Genomic DNA, 24,551 nt, shown 5'->3' on the forward strand with positions numbered 1-24,551 from the left:
TTAGTTGATAATTTTAGAAAATGTTTTAAAACATTTGGGTGAGAATGATAAATATGATAATATTTATTGAAGCAACTGCCATGAAGGCAATTAATCCCCTCATCAATATGAGCCTTAACTCAGAAACTGAATTACTAGTAAAAGGACCAACTCCTAACAAAGAAAAGCTTCCTAACAGGACAACCATGTGCCTCGTAACAATGCTTCCGTCAACAAAGAGCATAAAAACAGGTTCTACAGTACAGATGGAGAAGAAACATTCCTATTGCTTGGTATTTTTACTACACATTTTCTATGTTTAGATATAAAAATATTTGCAAATGTGTTGCAACTACATACTATATGTAGTTCAGAAATATGCTATAAACATGAATAAAAAAAAAGAAATATGCTATAAAGATTTGTAGCCTAGAAACAATAGGTTACATCACATAGCACAGAAGTATAGTAGGCTATGCCATCTAGGTTTGGATAAGGATATGCAAACACTCTATGCTGTTTGCACAAAGATGAAATTGCCTAAGGAAGCATTCCTCAAAATGTATCCTCACTGTTAAGCAATACCTGATTATACTCTTAAATTTCTGAGTTCAACTGCCTTCAGGTGTACAAAAGATATGGGTTCACATGAAAGTTGAAGCCCACAAGTGCTTACCAATGGTACCACCCAAAGCCATTGCTCCAGACATCTGAGCTAACAATTCTGGATCCGGTTTTAGGCCTCCAAGTGTAGCTGCCAGGCCTCCAGCAACCCCAATCATGCCCAATGCATTACCAAGACGAGCTGTTCCCTGAGAGGAAAGGCCAGCCAGGGCACCGACACAGCACAAGCCAGAGCCTAGGTACATGATCTTTTCAAAGGAAAGGGAAGACAGATGTTATTAAACCCTTTAGTTATTAGTTTAAAAAGGACCTCTTTTATAGAACATGATTCTCTAAGGATAATTTAAGTTCAAATAATAGAGGGACAGACCTGAGCTCTTATTTTACTATTTCAATATATTTCCCTATCCATTAGGAATATTACATATTAAGTACTTTAAATTATACTTGCAATTATATTATTTATGTAAATTAATTTCTTCTAAATTTGATACTATGCACAAAATACACATAAAAGTACCAAACGTAAATGGAATTACTGTTAATCTGAAAATATTAAACCTGACCAAATGCTACAAAATAGCCAATCCCTGACATCATAGGTGCCAGGAACTGTACATATACTTCACTTACACTGTAACTTACTCTCATGAGATCCATATGAGGAAAGAACCATTATCCTCAATTTACAAAGGAGAAAAATCAAAGCTTAACGAGATCACATAATTTCTCCAAGGTAAACGATCAGTAAATAACAATCTGGAAGTTAAGACAGGTCTCGCTAACTCCCTGCTTCAACTCTTCTCCAAAATTTTTGTTATTGAAGTAATACCTCTTGTTGGGAACGCAGAAGAAACCAAGAGAGACATGATTTTTCTGCTGTCAGAGAGGTTGCAATCCAGTGATAGTTACTGGAAAGAAGTGGAAAATACAGAGTTCAGACCAAAGTTAAAGATCTATTATATTTCGGCTGGGAACTTTCAAAGTTCAACTTGACTCTCTCTCTCTCTCTTACACAACATTTTTTAAATTATCTCTTTTAAATGAATTGGCATAACATCTCTTGGTATAAGAGATGATGTGCTAGATTTACAGAGGAAGAAAGTAGAAAGGGGACTAATAGTATCCTTATAACAATCCAGTCAGGTACATAAAAAAGGTACTGATACCTTCTTAATTCTTTTTACATGTAAAAAACTTAGACACAAACAGGCAAACCCATGCTAGCAGGCAGTTCTGTCTCTAGAATCCAGAGCCCTAACCCAAGGGAATTGGAATGCTCTGTTTGAACAAGAAGCTTCCAGGGTTATTACTGTACTTGCTTGATAGCGTTGTATTTTCTTTCCTATTTTTTTCCATTTTTATTAGCATATATTACTTGTTCAGGAGGGGTTTCATTGTAACATTTACACATGTGCTTACAATGTACCTTAATTAGATTCACCACTCCAATGTTCTCCCTCATTCCTCTCCCCCAGTTCTTAACACACTTTCAACAATTTCATTGTTCTATTTTCATACATGTATACAAAGTACATTGACCATTTTCACCCTCCTTCACCCTCTCCATGCACCCTACCCCTCCCACTGATATCCACTCTCCCCAAAACAGGATCTGTTTTACCTTCCTGTCCTTCATTTTTTAAATGTATATTGATTGTTAAATGGGGTTTTGCCATGGTATTTCACATACATATATATTGTACATTAATCAAATTAACCCCCTCTATTACTTACTCTTTCTCTATTGCTCTGCTCCCCTATTGTTCAATAGCTATCTTGATAGTTTGAATTTTGGTACTAATGTTAAATATAACAGTGGTAAAAATAAAATTTTCAAAAGGCCTCTTACTTGTTCAATGTTATAACCACTGTAGAGGGCAGATAGATATCCACCCACAAAGGTACCAGCAGGAAGCAGATACAGGTAATTGTACTCTGGGGGATCCGTGGGGCGCTTGAACATGTCCAGCATTCTCTGAGTCACCAGAAATCCACCTTTTCAAAACAATGAAATGAGTGAAACATAAAAGAGAAAGGGATCGTTGAGCAGTGTGATTTTTTTTTAAGTGCTACAAATTTTTCTATTTGAAGCATATCTTTATTACCTAGGAATAAATATAACTTAAACATTTTTAGAACCTCAAAAACAAAGGTTATTCTACTATTCAAGTCAGTTCCATTATGTGAGAAGAAAAAGCAAAAACTCTAACTATGTTCAGGAAGAAAACTTGCTATCAGGATGCAAAACCAACCATTTCTGCAAGACTAAAAGTAAACAGCCACTCAAAAAGCTTGAACATCCAGGAGATTAAAGGTCAATATTTGTTCTAATAGGTTATTCCATTTCTCAAATTCGGTAATAAATGATAAAGAAAAAATACCATATTAACAAGGCACCAGGTTTCTTGAACAGCTTTTAGAATTTTTAGCTACAAAACAGCATCAAATAAATAAGTCTCATACATGAATGATATGCTAGGCTTTCGGTTTTCAGGAACAAACATTGGCTGTGATAGGCCAATTTTATCTAAAATTATATTCATTTATAGATGTCATGCTGATAGTGCTAAGTCAACATAACTCAAATTATGCATCTGATAGTTTTCCAGTTAACTCACAGCAAGACATCATTATGTTTGTTTAGGGTTGTGGGGGGTAGTTGTTCTTTTATCAATAGAGTTCCTAACACTTACAGATGGGCAGAAATATTTAATTTTCCTTCATGAAGAACATTTATAGTCTGAGTGAAGTATCTTTTAAAAGTATAATTCTTAAAATTATATGTCTACTTTATACCAATTTAGATTTGCTTCCTATGTCTCCATTAAAAATAGTATTCTGGTAGGGCTGGAGGAGTGGCTCAGGCCTATAATCCTAACTACTTGGGAGGCTGAGGTTGAGAGGATCGTGGTTCAAGGCCAATCCTGGGGAAACCCCATCTCCAAAATAACCAGAGTAAAAATGCGCAGGAGGCATAGCTCAAGCAGAAGAGCCCCTGCTTGGCAAATGCAAAGCCCTGAGTTCAAACCCCAGACCCACAGACAAATAAATAAAAATTTTAAAACAAAACAGCACTCTGGTAGGGGTGGAGGAATAGCTCAAGTGGTAGCACACCTGCCTTGCAAGCAAAAGGCCTCTGAGCCAAACCCCAGTAAAGGAAAAAAAAAAAAAGCACTCTGAGTTCTTTCATTGTTATCATAACTTACCTGCAATGTTGATTGAGGATATGAATGTAGCAAGAGCAGCAAGACCCTGAGAAGTTGTAGAAGGATACAAATGTCCTCCCATCAGTGCCAACCCACCAACTGCAGTCAACCCTAAAAAGAAAGCATCAACATGGTAAATAACTGTAGTGACACATCCAAATCAAATGTCATAGCTGAGGACACATGGATTCACAAAGAGGAAAGTTCTCAATATCAAAAAAAAAAAAAGAAAAAAAGGCAGCTTTCTGGCACATTCATTAAAATAACATAAAAAATTTTCTTGATGAAGACTGTTGACAGCACACCTTCCTACTTTTCTCTTTTGAAGCATTATTGCAGGCAAAAGGTTAACAAAATCTTTCCTCCTTTTGCATAAGACTCTAAACTTCCTTTAACTTTCTAGCTCTGCTCACCTGATAAAGCTATAAATCAGACAGGAAGCATGGCTAAAATGGCAGAGCATCTATCTATCTATCTATCTACCTATTTATCTATCTATCTATCCATCTATCTATCTTTCTATGTGTCTATATTACTAGACAACATTGCTTATGGAGAAAAGTAACTGCAGGTGGATACTTTGTAACTGTACTAGAAAGAACTAAATATGAACTATAAATACCTGAGAGAGATGCTATAGTTTTGAGCTGCCCTGAGTAAAGTGCCTCTTGAAACTGGATATGTTCCCTGCAGAAATTCTGGAAGCTATGCCTAAGACAATGTTATCAGAGATGACCAAGCACCCTGGTGCCTATCCAGTGTGGAACTCATTCTTTCATATCTGAGCCATCACTGGGGACCAAAGAAAATAGCCCCTAGGCAACCATGTGGACTGCTACATGGGCTGATGTGAAGACTCACACCAAAGAGAAATGCCTGATGCTCTCCTCCTAACAAACCAGATCCTGTCCCAAGCATCACTGTGAACCAATGCCACATGTGGCCTACTGTAGCCTTGCTAGGTTGAATGTTTAGCTAATTCTAAGAACAGACCGTAACAGATTTTGTGAAACACTGGCTTTCAGATTTCATCAGTGGAATCCTTTCCTTAAAGGAAACCATAATGAAAGAAATACCGATGGATCCACACTGTTGAAATGGGAACAGCCCAAAGGTCTGACCTGTTCCCATGGCCTCTGACTTCACAAGCCCACCACTCTTTCAGAATCTGTGAGTCATCACAACAAACTGCCTCAACTACCAAGCAAAGAGGTTTAAATGCACAGACTTTATAAACCTCATTGAAAGCACACCTAGATGCCTATGAAAGCCTAAAATGATGCAAAGAAAGAACAAACCTGAGATCGCATTAGTCACAGACATCAGTGGTGAGTGGAGAGCGGGGGTCACTCCCCAGACAGTATGGTACCCCACAATGCCAGCCAGGCCAAAAGTGGTTACCATCTGAGAAAAGGCTAAGTTGGGAGCCACAAGACCCAAACCCAGCATCCCAGTGAGACCTAGAGAAAGAGCAAAGAGTGTGAGATGACGTCTAATAATCTCTGTAAGATCAAAAGCACACAAACATGTCAATTGTTATAAACAGTCAATGTTACAATTCTACATCCCCACAAGTAATAAGCACATTGTTTTAGACATGTGACAATTGAGAAGTAGGGAAGACAGAGAGATATTATGCATAAAACCCAACTCTCTGACCACTCCTCCCCAATTAAATTATAAAGATCCAATAATATTTATGTCACCTTAATAACAATTTGCACAATTTCCTCTGCATAGCTTTTGTCCTCTTCCCTGTTTTAACTTTCATTTATAATACCACATGTGTTTACACAAGCATTTTTATTCTAGAATTATAGGCCTATAGAGAAGCTACAAAGCACTTTCTACTTAGGCAAGACATAATCTTTACAAGACAGGACTTTTATGAGGCCAATTTTATGTCACTCTTCGATTTGGCTGAGGAAGAGGGATTTTAAAAGAGTAGGAAGGATTTCATTCACTGCAGTACCTCCCCAAAACATATGGCTTCCACCCACCCAGGACAAAAGTTTTGCAATTGCTCCTGACTCTGGACTGTACTGCTGGCTAGGGCAGTCAGCTCCAGCCTCAACACCAAGTCAGCAAACAAGGTTTTACAAAGGAAAGAAAAAAAATACAAATTAAATTAAGAATGTGCAGAATACAAACAGTCAGCTCTGAACATACATCTTTAATTATCGCCTTCTTTAATAACAAACATGTGGACAGCTGTTCTGCAACAAGAGAAAGGGTTACCTAGTGGTCAGTTAAAAACAAAAAGACAATCAGTTACAGGGGAGCTGGAATTTAACGTCCCTGAATAAGGAGCTTTTTTCCCTTGGTAAGAACTATTACTTACCAATAGCATGGCTAAACCATCTATAAATTGACATCAGTTTTACTTTAAATCATTCAATAAGATTAAAGTTTTTGTTTTTGTTCTTGTTTGGGGGGAGTTGCAGTACTAGGGTTTAAACTCAAAGCCTACACCTTGAGCCACTCCACCAGCCCTTTTCTGTGTAGGGTTTTTTGAGATAGGGTCTCACAAGCTATTTGCCTGGGCTGGCTTCAAACCTTGATCCTCCTGATCTCTGCCTCCAGAGTAGCTAGAATTATTGCAGTGAACCACAGGCACCTGGCAATAAGACTAAAGTTTTAGTTTATATTTTCCTACCACAAACAATATCTCCAAAGTTCTAATATATGGCCCGTTAACCTTCCAGAGGGAGAATCAGATAAAATGTTTTGCCTTTCACTGAAAAATCAGAGAGGCTGGATAGGGTTGTGGCTAATTATGCTTTCTTAGGTCAGATTGCCCGCTTAATATCCTCATTTTGCTGCTTGCTACCTGTGTGATCTTGGGCAAATTATTTAACCCCTCTGTGCTTTGGTGTCCTCATCCATCCAATTATTAGCCCTCTTGGACTTCATCTGAAAAAGAATATAGTAATACCCACCTTATTAAATTCTTATAAGGAATAAATGAACAAAGGCACATGCAGCTAAACACCTAGCACTCACTAAATGTTACTTATAATTCTGATCACACTCGTAGGAAGCACTAAATTATCATAATCCACAGTCTTCTGTGAGCATCAAAGATATGAGTCAAAATACACATGTGAAAGTTTTCTTATCAACTGTGTAATAACCTATTAGAAGGCAAAATATCTTGAGTAAACAGATATAAAAGAAGCCTAGAAAAATAAATCATCATATATGCCTCGATGTATTTTCTTATGAATCTCAAAGAGAAATGGAAATTCATAATTCAACCCAAAAAACTCTCTATGTACAATACAATGATCTAGTTTTTTGGATTTTTTTCTTAATGAATGAGTGCAAGTAGGGACACTGACCCCTGTAGTCACAACATTCACAACCAGAAGCTTTTTTTTTTTTTTTGCTCATTTTGCTGAGATTTGCTCTTTATCCAAGGAGAGTTACACATTTAGCTTCATAACATCTGGACTCACATGGGAATTTGGAGAATGCTGAGGCTACAAGAATTCTGTGTGCCTAATGCTGGTCCCTTTAATTCTTGATAGCTTGCTTTTTTGTTTTGTGTTGTTTTTATTTTGGCACTAAGTATATCTAAACATTTTAAATTCACTCTATGAGAGAGAAACCAATTTAAAATCAAATACACATATTTTTCAGCTTCTAACAATGAAGAACCAGAATGAATATTCCTCACTATTTTACAATAATTCTTCAGTGTTTTCACAAAGATGAATTGGAAAGTCAAGAACTTATGATAAATTGTAAAGAAAGAGACCAAAATTAAAATACTGAATTTTTTTTACTAGGTGAATAACTTCAAGTGTTAGTTGAACATTGCAGGGCTATTCCTCACCTTGTAGTGATTATTCGTCAAGGCAAAACATTTGGCTCCCCACTTTTATCCAGATGTACAGATAATCATGGCTGATGTTTACAGAACACAAAGCCCTTAAATACACTTATATGTATTTAATGCCAGCATCATCTGACATTTGTCACAATTCAACATATGTGACACAGATAAGATTACTGACTACATGTAAAATGTTTTCTATAAAAGGGAAAGTATTAACAGCCTGTGACGTATTTCACCCATATTTCACATAGCACCTGTGTCACTTGGGATAGTCAATGCAATCTTAGACTCCTCAGAGATGGGACAAGCAACATAGATAAAAGTCAGGTCTATCAGACTCAATTACTAATAGAATCCAAAGAAGAGCAACTGCATTTCATTTGCTAGTTTTGGCGAATAGTACGTTATAAACAAAATCCAAGCAATCCAGACTAAGTGTGATGCATAGGGTCCTCACCAGCTGCACACACAGATGACGTAGTCATCGTCTTCCTAAATGGAGTGATGGCAGCTGCTTTTTCAGCGTCCAGCTCAGCCACTGTCTTCTGTTTTACTGGAGCATCTTGAGGAATATTTTTTGGTGTGGGGGCTGGGAAAATCACATTGCCATCCTAATAGAGAGGAGAAAATAGGTTTTTTTAAGTTGAATTAGCATCTCAGAACAAAAGACAGCTTATGTTGAAAAAAACTATATAATTTTATATAAATATATAAATTCATGTGATTTATAAGATATATAAATGTGTAGTTTTTGCTATATACACAGATACATAATCTGTATTGCCTGTGGCATATATAGAAGAATATAAACCAAACCTTTAAAAGCAGATATGTGGGAAGAACATTTCATTTTTATTTTATTCAACTTCTGTTTGTTTCTGGTTTTTTAAAGCAATGTGTATTTTCAGTGAGTTGTACATGCTTAAGATTTTGAAATATTTTTCTTTAAGTCATTCTACATTCTTAAACAATTTTAATTGGCATAAATATGGCATATAAATGCTTTACTAGACTATATCTCTACTCCAAAACAGAATCTTCCATGAACAGAAATCGTAAAACAAATATACATTTAAAACCACAGGAAGAAAAAGATATCTTTACTTACCTTCATCACTGCAGTTCCTCTAGTGACATGACCCATTGTACCAAAGTCAAAGTCATCTTTCACTTCAAAATAAAAATTATCCTTGTCAGGGCTGATGGCCTTCAGGAGTTTGGTGATGTTATTGGAATACAGAGTGCTGGCCTGAGTGGCCATTCGGCTGGGGAGGTCTGTGTAGCCTATGTGAGTAATTCCCTAAATGAAAAAAATACGTAGTCAAAAACGTTTACTCTGCTAAGTTCCCATTCTCTCTAGGGCAATTCTCATTCACATTGAGTGCTAAGTATAGAAATTACATGTCTTTATAGATATACACACATACAAACATAAATATAGTATTTCAAAGGAATCTTTAACCATGTCTAGTTTTAATTTTTAAAAGTTTCAGGCCTCAATTTCTCCATATACTTATAGGAATAAACATATACACACATCCTCACAGGGAGCTAAGGATATAGCTCAGTAGTATAGCTCTTTCCTAGTATGCATGAGGCCGTGGGTTCAATCCCCAGCACTGAAAAAACTAAAAGAAAAACACTGCAAATCACTAAAGATATAAGAATTGATTCATAGGCAGAAGATTTATTTTACTATACCTTATGAATATAAAGTTCTCCTGGCTTAGTGGTTTCAAAATTTCCACCAGCCTCTGCAGCTAAATCCACAACAACTGAACCTTCCTTCATTGACTCGATCATTTCTTTACTAAATAAAACAGGAGCTTTTTTGCCTAATAAAATCAAAGAAAACAGTACAACTGATTTTACCATTTAATAAAGCCTTATATTCTTTTAAATGTTACAGTAGTCTCTTCACATTTGAGAATTTAATATCTGAAATATAATATCTGAATTTCCAAGATAACGTGAGATTGGTCATCATCTTCAGAAAAAAATAGGAGTATAGGCTGCAAAGCAAGTGTGCAGGAGAGAGCCACTTAGCTTATGAGCCTTACCATCTGTTCAGTATGGGCATCTCAGCCCTGCTCTTCCCAGTTGGCTTATATCCAGTCCATTCACTTAGAGATTCTGGTTAGGTTTTTTAATGCATAATAATAAGCCATTACAGAAACAATGGTTATCCAAACTGAACAATTCATACAAGTCACAAATGTTAAGAATATATTCAGTACTAATTTGTGAATTACAACTAGAATGTTTCCACTCATGACAAATGTCACCAGATTTTCCAATATGTTGTAATAATATACCTTAATTTCACATGGGATAACTTCTAGGAGCGTCAAGAAAGAACCATGAAATAAAAACCATGGAATACTACCACTCCAAAGGTTTAGAATTCACTTATACACTTTTATTCCCAATTATTGATTCTGTGCCTAGGGTGAGTCAAGCCCTAGATCTGCCTGTACTGGGAATACAGAAGGGATAAACAAAAAAGGTCCCTGTTCTCATGGTGCACATTTACCTCATGTGATATTTCACATTTTAAATTCACAATATCTTTTTAAGAAGTTTACTAATTCTTACATAGAAAATAGAGCCCCAAACATTAGAATTTTTCAAGCTAACTTAATCAAAATATTCAACAGGAGCTCACAATGTAAGTATATTATCATATCTCCAGTTCATAAAACAATGCAAATACCTAAACCAAAGAAAAATGAAAATAAATAAACTTGCCAGATTATTAGGATGAAAGCAGACTAAAATAACCTGATTGTCTTCGTCTATTTTTGAATGTTTTCAATTCTCTGTTTACAGACTTAATAAAAAACACTGTCAGTTTTATAAATGGAGATCAATTTAAAATGGAAACATAATGGAAGGGTGAATTTGTTCAAAGTACACTGTACATATGTACAGAATTATGCCAATAAAATGAAACCCCCTTGTACTGTTAATGCATTCTAAAATTCAAAAGTAAATTTTGAATTCAAAAGTAAAGTATATTTTAAAAAAGAATTGGAAGCCAAAAATAATATAAAAAGTAAGTTTTGCATTATAATCATCTGTTTTTCAATCCACTTGACTGGAATGCATGTGATTCAAAAAGTAAAAAAAAATACATGTGAAAAAATATAGTATAGATACAAGTGAGTGTTTATTTGGTACCTCCTTCTTTTTGCTGCAAACTTCATACTTCCAAGATAAAGTCCAAATCCTAAGGCTCTTACTACTGAAAGTCTTCCTTGTTGGGTACAAGTGCTCTTTCTAACTTGCTCTCTCATTACTGCCTCACTGAACCTTGTATCCAGCCACACTGGGCAAACTGCCCATATGATTTGTTGGCTAATATAGTTCTCTCTTCTGAGTTTCATCAACAGAGAAAGAATCAAGAGACATTTCCCCCCAAACACAACATCCTGAAGTTCCAGTAGTTTTACCATTTGTCAAAACTTTCTGGAAGTGTCCATTTCCCTTCTCCTCCCCACACAGTTTAACAAAGGAACCTTTAATATTTAACTAAACTTCACTGGACCATAAGAATTTGAAGATGCAAACCATGTACATCAAGGACTCTTCCCATGGCATGAGGCCATGCTGCTCAGATCTCCAAGGACTAGTGGCTATTAATCAGGGCAGCTTCGTTCACACACACAGGCAAATCTAAAGTGCTAACCTGTACTCTCCAGGTATGTACTGTCATCACCATCCCCACTCTCTCATCCAAACCTCTTCTCTATCGACCGTCTTTTCCTGAACTTGATTTGTACCCTCCAGTTTTGGGCTGAGATATCTAAAACTACTTTTTGGATTCAGGTCCACTTCAGCCTGTCTCAACTTTGTACCCACCAATCTCACAATTTGGCATCTAACTAATTTCTTTTGCCCTAGAAATTCTGGATTCCTTTTTTCTTCTGACACATCCATAGCTAAGGATCAGTCCATAAGCATTAATGCTAGTGCAAGACATCAAGTGGCCAAAACCACTTAGGCTTCCTAGAAAACATGAAATGCACAGTCTATTTGTCCCTTGTTATTACTATTCAACATGCATAAAACAATTGAGCAGTGGCTGACACAGCTTTTAAAAACATACATTTCAGGGCCACACACATAATTCCAGCAACTTAGGAGGCAGAAATTGGAGGAAGCAGTTTAAGATCAGCCCCAGGCAAAAACATGAGACTGTCTGAAAAGTGACTAAGTAAAAAGGGCTGAAGGGGTGGCTCAAGTAGTATAATTCTTGCCTAGCAAGTGCAAAGCCCTGAGTTCAATCCCTAATAGCATTTTTTTAATGCACATTTGCATCTTTGAGATAAGTTAGGTATTTTGCCCATAATATTGCTCTGAAATTTAATCACTTTTGAAACACAGCATATTCTTTCACAGCTTAGTATACAGACCAGAGAGAATAATTAGAGTAATTTAAAAATCTACTTAAGTCACAAAAAATATTTAAAGACAAGAAATTAGGGCTAGGAATACAGCTCAGAGGTAGAGCGACTGACTAGCATGTGCAAGGCCCTGGGTTCAATCAATCACCAGCACTACAAAAACAAATTAACAAACAAAAAAGACATGGAATTATTATGAATAAAAAGCACATAAAAATAATATGATGTTTAAAATATATATTTATACATGAGTGTTTGTACATATATACATAAAATATGCCATATTTTATACAACTTGTAGTAAATTCTGTCATATAGTATTTAATACTATAGGAGTATATTTGAGTGGTAAGACTAATTTATTTCCTTCTCTGTACTTTTGCTTATCTACAAATGTTCAAATTTTAAAATTAAGAAATCTTAATAAGGGCTCAGGGACTACAATGATGAATGTCACAATGCAGCCGCCTGGTAAGTACTTACATGTGGACCAATTTTTTTTTAATTCTGGAAAGTGAAGAAATGAAAATTGAAAACAGAAGGGTAAAAATCAGAGCCAAAAGAGAAGCAGGATAGTAAATACAAATTCCAAATGAGCAAATCCTCAAAAGAATAGGTCAAAAGAGAAAAAGATAGAGAAGACAATTTCAAAATATTATCTTACTCTAGTAGCCTAATATGACAAAATTTAAAAGCATTTTAATGTGGTATCACAAAATGGAGGGAACTAAGTAAATAAGATGATTAGTTAGGCATTTGGGGAAAATTTTTCTACTCAAACCTAACATTATACTTTAAACTCTAGAGAGATAATAATTTATTTAAGAGAATCCATAAAGACTAAGAGAAAAAAACAAAACTTGATCGAACATCTCTCTAGTCTATGGATACAAAAGTACTTCCTATATTTAAAGCAATGAAGAAAATTACAAAGGAAAATATCAGCAGAATTAAATTTGAAAAATGTATATATAACAATCCTAAAAAAACTTAAATGAAAAAATTTATAGAATAAAAGCTCACAGAAATTTAAATAAAAGCAAAATACTGAAATCCTAATAGATAAAGGAATAATAAATACACATGTTCTATTAAAAGATGGTAACAAATGGGAAAAAATGTTTAACCTCAATAAAATCAAAGAAATATTGGTATACAAGTGAAAAACTGTCTTTGGCCTCTCAAACTAGCAAAGTCAAAAAATAATGCTTGATTTTGAAATGAGACAATTAACTGGACTACCCATTGATAAAATTATGAACTGTACAACATTTTAAAAGAGCAGTTTATCAAGTGTGTATGAATTGGCCAAAAACATTGAGATTTACCCTTCTAGTAATCCTACTTCTAAAATTTGATTAATTGAAGGAAATAAATGAAAACTCAGTCAAGGAATTATGAAGAAAAGTATTGTAATAGCAGTATTTTTAAATGGCAAAAACTGGAAGTAAACTAAAAGCCCAACTTTTGGAGAATGGTTAAATACAAATACGGTAGATTCCAATAACAAAATTCTGCAAAGCCATTAAAATATAATTGACAAAGAGTTCTTAATGACGCATCATACTGTATCAAAGGAAAAAGGTTATAATACAATACTAAGTAAGGAAAAATGCAACAGCTTGATCTGAAGATTATAAAAATGCACTGAAAAAGGCTAAAAGTACAAGATAAAATGTTAATAGTGTTTTTCACTAAGTGGAGAAACCAAAGACAATCTTTTTTTTGTGGGACTGGGGTTTGAACTCAGGACTTCATACTTACAGAGCAAGTGTTCTACTGTTTTGGCTACATCCCCAGTTCATTTTGCTCTGGTTATTTTTTCTGGAGACAGGGTATCAAGAACTACTTGCCTGGGCTGGCTTTGAATCATGTTCCTCCCAATCTCAGTCTCCCAAGTAGCTAGGACTACAGGTGTGAGCCACCTGCACCCAGCTCATAGGTGATCTTTATTTTATACTTTGTACTTCATCTCTAAAACAAAGTCACATACTATTTTTATTTTTAAAAAATAAAGTGTTCCTGCATAATCACAATCTACTTCTTTAAGTGGTAAAAGGTAAGGCTTAACATTTGGTACTAGGATAACCAAAATAACAGCAAGAAGCAATGGGTCAATCTATACCTAACAACTGAAAAGGCTTTCCACAAAATCACCTGCCCTCCCTGCTACACTGTTAGGACAATCTAACTATACCCCCAAACACATAGATAGGGAAGCTGAGATATGATTAAAGATGGAGAACAGGAAGATACATACAGGTTCCTCACAGTGTATAACATGGGAAAAATACATTCAATGTTTACTGCAAAAATCTTTCAAATATAAATATAGAGTTCTGTGTCCTAGAAATAAGGATACGAGATAAAGGAAGCATCTGGGGTACTTTATGACATAACTGCAAAAGAAGGCAGAAGAGTTAACAAAAGAACACAGATAAGAGGTATTTCTGAAGGCCCAATTGAGCTTTCCCATTTTGAAACATGATTCTGTGAATTTTGTCATTTATCTGAAAAAGATAGGATATTCAAAAAGAGCCAAGATTGTTATATTTCCGAACACCATCCATCTTAAAAAAAAAATAGCTATCACAAAAAAAATGTAGTAAGGATAGAATTTTTTTAATATTTCCTGGCACAAGAAAAACTGGGTGAAAGATTTGACATGTTGCCCAACTTCATGAAATATTTCTTGTTCCTTTCTGGTTCATGGACATTAAGTTCCCTTGGCAATATTGCTCAGCTCCTTCCCAGGGGAGCTATTCCCATACTTCTGCCAACACAATGGTAGGACAGCAGCACTCCACTCAGTCATCATTCAAATATTCACTCAGTCATCATTCAAATATTCCCTCATTCACCGATTCAACTAAGAACTATTTAGTGCCTCTCATACTTAGACTAAATCAGGGAGAAAATGTTTACTTATAGATCTGGGATCTATAAAAAAATTTTAATTTATTTTAATTTTTTTGACAGATTTAGAGCTAACTGAAAGATGTTGCATTCAAAAGTCAGTCAACAGTTTCATTGCTTAGAAGAGGTGGGTAGTTAAAGGCCTCCTCTAGGGCTGGTAGAGTGCCCCAAGAGGAAGAGCACCTGTCTAGCAAGCATGAAGCCCTGCGTTCAACTACCAGTACTACAAAATAAAATAAAGTAAAAGTCCTTATCTGAAAAATTTAATTATAGTTTTCCAATTGGTTGGTCATTATTCGGGATGAGTACAAGCACTCTGGGTTGGTATGAGGCCTCTTTGACCCTCTATGGGCACCACAAATTGATTGAAGGCTCTATAAATACATGTACATTCACTGTTTCCTTATATATGCACAAATGGCTATAATTCATATGAATTCATTTTAAAATGTTATTGAATTTATTGTATCTTTTTGTAATTACATATTTTCTCAATAAATTTACAATAAGATGTTTTACAAGTATTAGAATTAAAAACTATTAGAAAAATTACTAAACTCTAAAAATAGCTTCAAGAACATTTGCTAAGTAGTAAAAGAACATATGCTTGGCTTCTCTACAACACTAAATTCAAAAGGAGTTATTTAGCTTAAAGTAAATACCAAAGGCTAAAGATTTACTGGAAAATTTTGTAAGATATCGCTCTGAATAAATCCAGGCCTAATACAATCATCTGAAGTCAATAAATTCTCAGATTTTATCCTACTGGGAAAATAATCAAGCCCTCACAGACAACTTTAATCACACCAAAAAGGAAAAAAGAAAGAAAAGAACTTAAAAAGAAACCACTGAAAATATTAAGAACAAAAGACACCAAGATGAAATGGGTACCACAAAATTTTATAAAGACTCCAAAGAACATTTAGCATTATTTACTGGAATTAGTCAATGGCATGTAATCATGAGGAAATTCCTGGCTTCCTGGCCTGTAAAACATCAAATTAGACAAAGGCTCAATAAGAACCCTCCACTTTAACATGAACATGACACACTTAACTCCATACTAGCAAACAGACAAGTAATATAAATTATAAAATATATTTGTCCAAGCCAAATATTTCTCATGAACTAGGAAGACAAAGTTTTTAATGTAAGGCAGTACTATATATTGACTAAATGTAAAGTTGAGCAGTGAAAGAACAATATCCTGAATGTCAGTGTTTACTTTTAAGAAATTCCATTGTAACAACACAATTTTGCACCGAGCATGGTTAGTATCTACCCAGCAGCCATTCCCTCTTTTTGTCACTGATCTCATTTTTGTCTTCCTCATATGATCTTGAGCTTCAAGGGACATGATCATTCCAGAGGCAGGCCTAGTGATGAGGGTAATCTCATCACCTTAGTAGTGACTGGTTCAGAGATCCAGATGTCAGCTGAGGCACATCTATTTGCCCTACTACATAGATTGGTGTAGAAATGGGCACATACCCCAATTAAGGCTAATAAGAACAAGGATAAGTTCGCCAAGAGCTTCTGAATAGGTTTCCTTGCTCTTCAAGAGGGAACCATCAGAAGTACCTTGTCTCATCCTCTAGGTGTTGGGTTGAACAATTTGGAAGCCTGAAACTGCTGCTGCCTTCTTCATCTACTGGGGATGAAGCCAACTCAGAGCAGGACAAAGCTTCAAAGATACACAGAAGCACATCCTCAGACCTCCTCACCTCACACCTCTCCATAGATATAACTAGATTTTGTCCTATTAACATATCCCAAGAAATCACCTTTCTTAAGGCAAATTATGTTGGAACTTCTGCTTCTGGCAGCCAACAGTATCCTAACAGATTAACACCAAAGACTCTTGGAATTTCAAAACCACAGGTAAAGTATTGTGTCTTAAAGTTTAAAAGGTGTTACAGATGAACATGAAAGGGGTTTTTTTGCACATATATGTAGACTGGTGAGAAAAAGAGATGATTGATTATGTAATAAATAGAGTGGCAAGAAATAGCTAAACATCTGATCCACTGATACATTATCTAATGACTCTCTGATTTAGCCAGCTTTATAGTAGAACAAAACACAGATGCAATCCCTCCATCTTTGTATATCTGGAGAGAGGCGCTCAATGGCTGTGTTCATGACCATGAACCCAAGTCTAACTAGCTAGGCAGAGAACTGTATATGTGAGCTCTACCCCTGGAACTAAAGGAACACTTTCTCTACATAATTATTTGTATAAGATACCAAACAAGAAATTGTAACTGTTGGGAAACAGTGGGTTTTTACAAATTGCATGCCTTGTGCTATTTATAGATGTAATGCCATACTTACAAAATATGATTTTATCAATAGCATATTTCAAGCAGATTGGAAATATTCCTAAAGATCTATTTAAAGAAGAAACATATAAACAAGCTTTTTCCTCATAATTAAACAGCATGTTTATAAAAAATTTTTAAAGATTATCTTAATAATTTACCTCTTACAGCTGCAAATTTCTATAGAGATTAAAGCAAAAATAATCAAGATTTTACATGGACTCATAAAATGTAGGAATTCTCTAAAAAAAGAAAATAAACTGTTAAACTTTAAAGGCACAACAAATAAGTAAATATATTTTCATAGAAATTATAAAATTCTTTATGTTCCCTCCATATGTCTAACATATAGATGTACTCTAGCTATCAAAATCTTTAAAAATTGAAGCAATAAATCCAGACATGGAGGCTCAAGTCCTTAATCCTAGCTACTTGGTAAACAGAGATTGGGAGGATCATAGTTCAAGGCCAATCAGGGCAAAAAGTTCAAGAGACCCCTGTATCAGCCAGTAAAAACCAATCTTGGTTGCACATGCCTATCATCCTAGTTATGCAAGAAACATAAATAGGAGGATCACAATCCAGGCTCGGCCAGGTATAAAGTGAGAGCCTATCTCAAAGATAACGAAAGCAAAAAGGGATAGGGGCATGGTTCAAGTGGTAGAGAGCCTGCCTAGCAAGCACAAGGTATGAGTTCAACCCCTACTACTGCAAAAAAAAGAAAAATAAAGCAATGAATATTTATTATACAGTCTGATTTTATTATTTTGTTAATATAAAAAGAAAAAGTATTTTTAATAATAGAAATAGTATTATCTATTTTCTTATGTCTTTCAACTTAGATCAGAATTAGGTTAATTGGTAAAAGTATCTTTAAAAAAGATACATTCAGAAAATACAGATAAAAAGCAAGTCATGTCTCCCCCCAGAGAAACCCATGCTAGCTTGCTATCAGATAATGCTGTTATTTAACCTCATGAGTAGATCCATAAACCTGATAATCTCAGAGACCATCTTTAATATTCCATATAATCCTTGACAATATCTGGACTTTTATTATAAAACTCAATAACCATGCTAGCACTGAGTGCCATGCACGAGACCAGGCATCAGAATAAAGGCTGCTAATGCTATCTATACTTAGTCCTACCCTAGGGATTTTCTTCACCTGTTCCTTGAGATGCCTCTGCAAAGTAGAAATTTTGTGCCAGGGGCTGGTAGCTCATGTCTACAATCCTAGCTACTCAGGAAGCAGAGGTTAGGAGGATCTCAGTTCCAAGCCAGCCTGGGTGAATAGTTTGCCAGACCCTATCTAGAAAATACTCATCACAAAAAAGGGCTGGCGCAGTGGCTCAAGGTGAAGGCCCTGAGTTCAAGCCCAAGCACCACAAAAAAAAAAAAAATTCATTTCAGAGATGAGGATTCTGATCTTCAGACAGACAAATCAGCTGACAAGCAGTGGAACCAGAATTTGAATCTACTTGATCTGGCACATGCACGCATGCGCGCACACACACACACACACACACACACACACACGTGCCACAAACCAGTCATATGTTGAAGCCCTAATTCCCTGTACCTCAGAATATGACTATTTGGAAACAGGAGCTTTAAATATGTGATTAACTTAAACTGAGACCATTAGGGTCAGTCCTAATCCAATGTGACTGGTATCCTTAAAGAAGAGGAAATTAGATACCAAAAAAGATACCAGAGATGAAGGCACACAGAGAAAATATCTTGTGAGAACACAGTAAGAAGATGGCCATCTAAAAAACAAAGATGGGAAACCTCAGAAGAAACCAACCCTTCCAACATCTTGATCTTGAATTTGGACTCCAGAAGTATGAGAAAACTATTTTCTGTTGGTTGAGCTACCAGGTCTATGGCATCTTGTTATGGCAGCCTTAACAAGTGAATACAATGTTTTCCTGTACCTGAGCACACAGCTAGGCAATAATTCCTAACTTCCTTCACAATTGACCATGTGACCAAGTCTTGAAGTAAGAGTAGAACTGCCACTTGCAGGCCTCCCACATAACTCCTCAAATAGAAATAGTACCCAGTGTGACCCTCAGTCTCATCATGATGACAGTAACACTGTCATAATCTGAGACCACAAATGAACATGGGAAGGAAAGCTGCCCACCATCATGTAAGCCTACCTATTAATATTAACTGAGCAAGAAGTAAGTTTCTGTAGTATCTAAACAGTTAGACACTTTATATTTGTTATAGATTTAGAATAAGTCCACCCTAACTAATGTTGAGGCATAGACATTATAGGGAAATAGGAGTAAGAAGAATCAGAAATGCATATGGTGGGAAGTACTAGTAGATTAGTGGTAACTATCAGTGCTATTCACCAGAGAAAGCCTCAACTTCCCAATTCTTCTCAACTCAGGGACCATCAAGGAGAAAAGCATTACGCTTCTCAATCTTACAACACTTTTGGAGAAATAACAGACCAAACCAGAATATAACTCTGTGCCATAAATTTTCCTAATAGAACATTTGCTAAATTTGGCCCAGTCACCCACTGTGTTCAAACACACTCTAAGGAATCAAGACTGACAAATAGCAATGGAAAAGCTCCACAATTCTGGCATTCTCCTCTTGATGACAAGTTATCCTGTCTGTGTTGAAAGCTACCAAGAGGTGTGTAGACAGCCTGTGGTTACCAACTATTGATGTTGCAACATATAAGCATTTCTCCCTGTCCTTCAAAATTCTCAAAACAAGTGAAACTTTGTGGAAGTAATATTACAAAATTCCATATAGCCATAAAATGCATTTAAGGGAGAGTAGGAGAGTATATAAATTAGATAATCAGTAAAAAAAAAAAAAGCAATATAATTTCAAAAAAGTTGGGTATCACTGATGTATAGTCTACAATTTTGACCTTTAAGATCATAATGCATATTTTAGAAAAGGGACAATATAAAAAATAAACCATTATTTTTGAGGAAAAAAAACTTTGTATAATAATCAAAAAAACAGTTATCTTTGTGGAAGTACATAAATGGAGGCTATCAGTTAATATTGTATTATTCTCTTGCCTAAAGGTACAAGCTTGCAAATTACTGTGGAAAGCCAATCTTTTGTACTACAGTTCCACTCCATATGAAAGATGGGCTCAAAAAAAACAAGAAACATCTATGGAGAACCAATGTGAACTTTCCAAGATGCTAAAATCTCTCTGGTTCAGTCTCATATATAGAAAGCTCTACACATCATAGGAAAATCCACCCCCAACTCTTCAGAGTTATGGAAACACAAGTGTTCTGTCAAAAGGGTATTTTACAGACTCTAACTAGTATAACCACAAAAAGTACTGCTGCCCTAATTAAGGTTATACCTAAAAAGAGATCCAATTATATATAGCCTAAGGTATTGTAACTTATGATCAAGCAATGAGTATCTTCCTTCCTGACAAAATACTGTCCAATTCCTGAACAGATTTCCACTACTTCCTGATTCAATCTCCTGGGAGGTCTAGCTAGTCACCTCAAATTGCAGACTGGGCATAGATCCTAGTTTTGAATAATTTAAGAAAGCTAAGTTTCCAGTCTTAAATTAGCCTCTGCAATGTTCCTATCCAAAAGTGAGCTGACAGAGTGTTCTATCCATCTTTCCTTAGATAGCACTGGAAAAACAAAAAGGATTGTGCCAACCTAACCTACATAAGGCACATAAAATCATGAGTTCAGCAACATTTGCTGAGCCACCACTGTACACAAAGCACTATACCAAGCACGGCCACAACAGAGACAGATGGACACTGCTGCTGCCCTCACAGGGAAACAGGACAATGAAAAGCTGATGGGAATGAGCACTGCTGTAATGTGAAGCACAGGCACGGTGCCATGAGTACAGGAGAAAGAATGTTACTACAAAGTAGGACGAGGTAGACACTGTGGAGGAAGTGGTAACCGAGTGGAGTAGAATTTCAAGTCAGGAAAGGTCAGAGATGGCATTTCAAAGAAAAGGAAAAATATATGTAAAAGTATGAAAGTATTTGGCCTATTTGAAAAGTAATAGCAGCTTAGTGTTTCAACTACTGACTGAAATCCAGTCCAGACAGGAAGTAAGACATAAGCTCAACATGAAACCTGAAACTAGGACTTAAAAATGAAAGGCAAATAGACACCTTACTAAGGAGTGCAATCTTTACAACACAGGTAATTGAGGAATGCAGGGAAGGGAGTGCTGTGATCCAACCCTGATCAATTTATATGCCTTTCACCTAATGATTCTGGGAACCCAAGAAATCCAAGGTACATCTATCATTACTAAACAAAATCTCAGAACTTATAGTAGTCCTGTGACTCATTAAATTGATCAGCAACCATTAAACGGGAAGGAGAAAGCAGGAAAGTTATATGATCATATAATGATCATGATTTTTTTTTTGATTAGGTGATCACCAGGAAAGATTTTCAATGGAAAAGGTGGCTTCTGCCAGGGTAAATCTAGCATGTGCTCCACAGTACTCTTAATTCTCAAATTAGGTGAAATTTGCCCAAGACATAATCAATGCAAAATCACTGGATTTGTCTTCACCCTCACCTCAATATTCCCTCTGTCTAGTTACCAAAAAGATTTTCAACCTGAGTAAATAGTCTAGGTCTCTCAAAGAGAGTTCTAGTTCATAGAGATGCTGAAAAATCTCTTATGTCTCAAAAATCTTAGCAGAAAAGATTATGAACACAACTTGAACATTATCAGAAAGCTGAGCTGACTTTTTTCTTAATGGTAGCTCCAAAGTCAAAAGCTGGATAGGTGGCACTGCACCACAAAATAAGATACAGCTAAACTCTGACCTGAAATCACTGCATAAGTAAAATTCTCATTTTTAACTCATTACCCAATCCAGTAGGAGTTTGCATACCAGGCAACAAAACAATTCACTAGCTATAGAACTTTAATTATACATACAATCTATACTTTAGTATAAGGTCATTGTCTTTTTCAAGTCCACTGACTAACATGAAGCTGCTGCCTGAAAACAGTTATTTGCCTGTGTCCTGAACTATGGAATCTCAGCTTAAGGAATTCCTGACAGTTGCTTAATGCTCTTTGAATCCACTCAAAAACTCAGAACAACTTCTGCTCTAAGTCTTTCAGGAGCTGGATACACCATGAGGTGACCTCGTTCAGAGCATAACATGAGGTGACTTGGTTCAGAGCATAACCAGGAAAGGTACAAGGCCAAGGACAGTGTTTTCCAAGGGCATTTGTACCTTTATGTAATCGTTTCATTCTTTTTTTAATATTTATGTTTTCAATAGTTGGTCCTATAGGGATATAAAAGAGTTTTCAAAAACTTTCAAAACCTTTTTCCTTATAATATATAAATTAGCTTTTCTTTTTTTGATTAAAAAAAAAAAGGAAGAGAAAAGTCCTTTTCAGCCAGCCTTTTGAGAGCAAGCTGAGTTAACACACTGACCAAGGACTTTGTACAAGTGTCATATGAAACAGGAAAGACTCAGTGGAACAGATTGATTAAACCTTCTTTAATGTTCAAGACAATCATACAATTTGATCTTGTACTAAAGTACAGACTATAAACTATTTGTAAAATAAGTAAATAAATAAAGGCTGTCCAGGTGGGATGGTACACACCGGTAATCCCAGCATTTGTGAGGCTGAGGTAGTTTGAGGGCCAGCCTAGGTGCATTGCCTGACCTGGTCTCAAAACAAACAAACAAAAAGCAACTATGGAGGGAGGCCTTAAAAATCTAGTGTGTTTACATAAGAAATCTTGATTTGTATCACTCACTATTCTCTTTATAATCAATAATAAACCAATCTACGATGTCCAAATTACTCCCAGTTCTTTATTAAGAGTATGAGTTCACTAAACCTAGCTTCCTGTCCTTATCATTTACTCCAGAAGTAAATGTTTTGGCACCCTCTACTGGCCACTTATTACAGCTAGTCAGCGCTAAGGCCTCTCCTTCCCACCATGCAGCTGCCTCTCAATGAGGTGATGGTGACTACAGCATAGGTCTTCCAGTCACTTCTTCAAAGCCACCTGTGTAAGAGCTGATCTGAAAGCCACTGTCACAAAAGGAAGGGGAGAATCCTAAAGGGCTCTCCTGCCACTGCTTGTGCATGACTTTTTTTTTTTGTCTTCCTTTTTGTTAGTATATTCATTGTACAAAGGAGTTTCATTGTGACATTTCCATACATGCTTATAATGTATATTGATCAAACTTATCCCCTCTAACTATTCTTTCTTATCCTCGTAATCCCTTTTCAAAACAATTTTAATGGGTTTCCTTGTCCTGTTTACATACATGCATATAAAGTATTTCATCTCCCTCCACCTCCACCCTCTCCCCTTTCACTGGCTCCTACCCCAAAACAATCCCTTTTTACACTTGTGACATATATTGTTTACTTATATCTAGATTCTACATATAAGAGAGAACATGCAACATTTGTCTATTTCAGTCTGGCTTATTTTGCTTAACATGATAGTTTGAAGTTTGTCCATTTTTCTACAAATGACATGATTCTTTTTTATGGGTGAATAGTGGTCCACTGTGTATACATATACTTGTTTGTGACTTCTGTCCTTGCTGACAGATTTCCAAACACTTCTCTAGATCTGTGGCTCCTGGTCTGCATCACCTAACCATAGGCTTCCTTCCTACACTTACAGATGCATCCGTGAGCTGAGCCCCATAACACCCTTCTGCCTGTCTGCTTCACCTAGCCACTCTGGTGGCATGTGGACATCTGTAAGGACCAGCTCATCTAACACCTGAATAAACAGAGGTCAGAAAAAGAACTGGGGCTGGGGGCTTCGCTCAACTGGTAGAGTTCCTGCCTAGTAAGCATGAGGCCCTAAGTACAAACCTCATTACAGAAGAGAAGAAGAAAGAAGGAGAAGAAGAAGGAAGAAGGAGGAAGGAGGAGAGAGGAAGGGGGGGGTAAGGAAGAAGGAGCGAGGAGGGAGGAGGAAGAGAAAAACCACCATGAATAACAAAGTAGGGAGCATATTTCACCCAGAAACTCATATCTAATTGTAATCAATTCCCTGTCCTTATGTTTACATTCATCAGATTTTCTAGTGAGGAAGAGTGACAGCATTTCTCCTCTCCCCTGTGGCCTCATGACAAAGCAACTTCTAATTCTCCAGCATGATATTCATTTTTCAATAACAAAAGGAAAGGACAGAGGAAGAGGTAAGAAAATAAAAGGTAGAGAGTTTCTTTACTGCAAAACCTTGCCAGATCAAGCT

At 36.0% G+C, this 24,551-nt stretch overlaps 1 protein-coding gene across 4 annotated transcripts in view; it reads right to left on the minus strand.

Moving 5' to 3' along the window:
* Positions 1-24,551, minus strand: part of Nnt (nicotinamide nucleotide transhydrogenase) — a 95,799-nt gene that overhangs the window by 45,068 nt on the left and 26,180 nt on the right. For all 4 annotated transcript variants that reach the window (XM_074077514.1, XM_074077512.1, XM_074077513.1 and 1 more), the window contains exons 8-14: positions 9,355-9,488; positions 8,762-8,953; positions 8,111-8,264; positions 5,111-5,272; positions 3,813-3,923; positions 2,456-2,601; positions 656-851 (exon numbers count right to left, since the gene is read on the minus strand). In XM_074077514.1, the coding sequence (XP_073933615.1) occupies positions 656-851; positions 2,456-2,601; positions 3,813-3,923; positions 5,111-5,272; positions 8,111-8,264; positions 8,762-8,953; positions 9,355-9,488 (1,095 nt within the window). The remainder of the gene's footprint in view (positions 1-655; positions 852-2,455; positions 2,602-3,812; positions 3,924-5,110; positions 5,273-8,110; positions 8,265-8,761; positions 8,954-9,354; positions 9,489-24,551) is intronic.

The sequence above is a fragment of the Castor canadensis genome, chromosome 6, assembly GCF_047511655.1.
Source record: "Castor canadensis chromosome 6, mCasCan1.hap1v2, whole genome shotgun sequence".
NCBI lineage: Eukaryota > Metazoa > Chordata > Mammalia > Rodentia > Castoridae > Castor > Castor canadensis.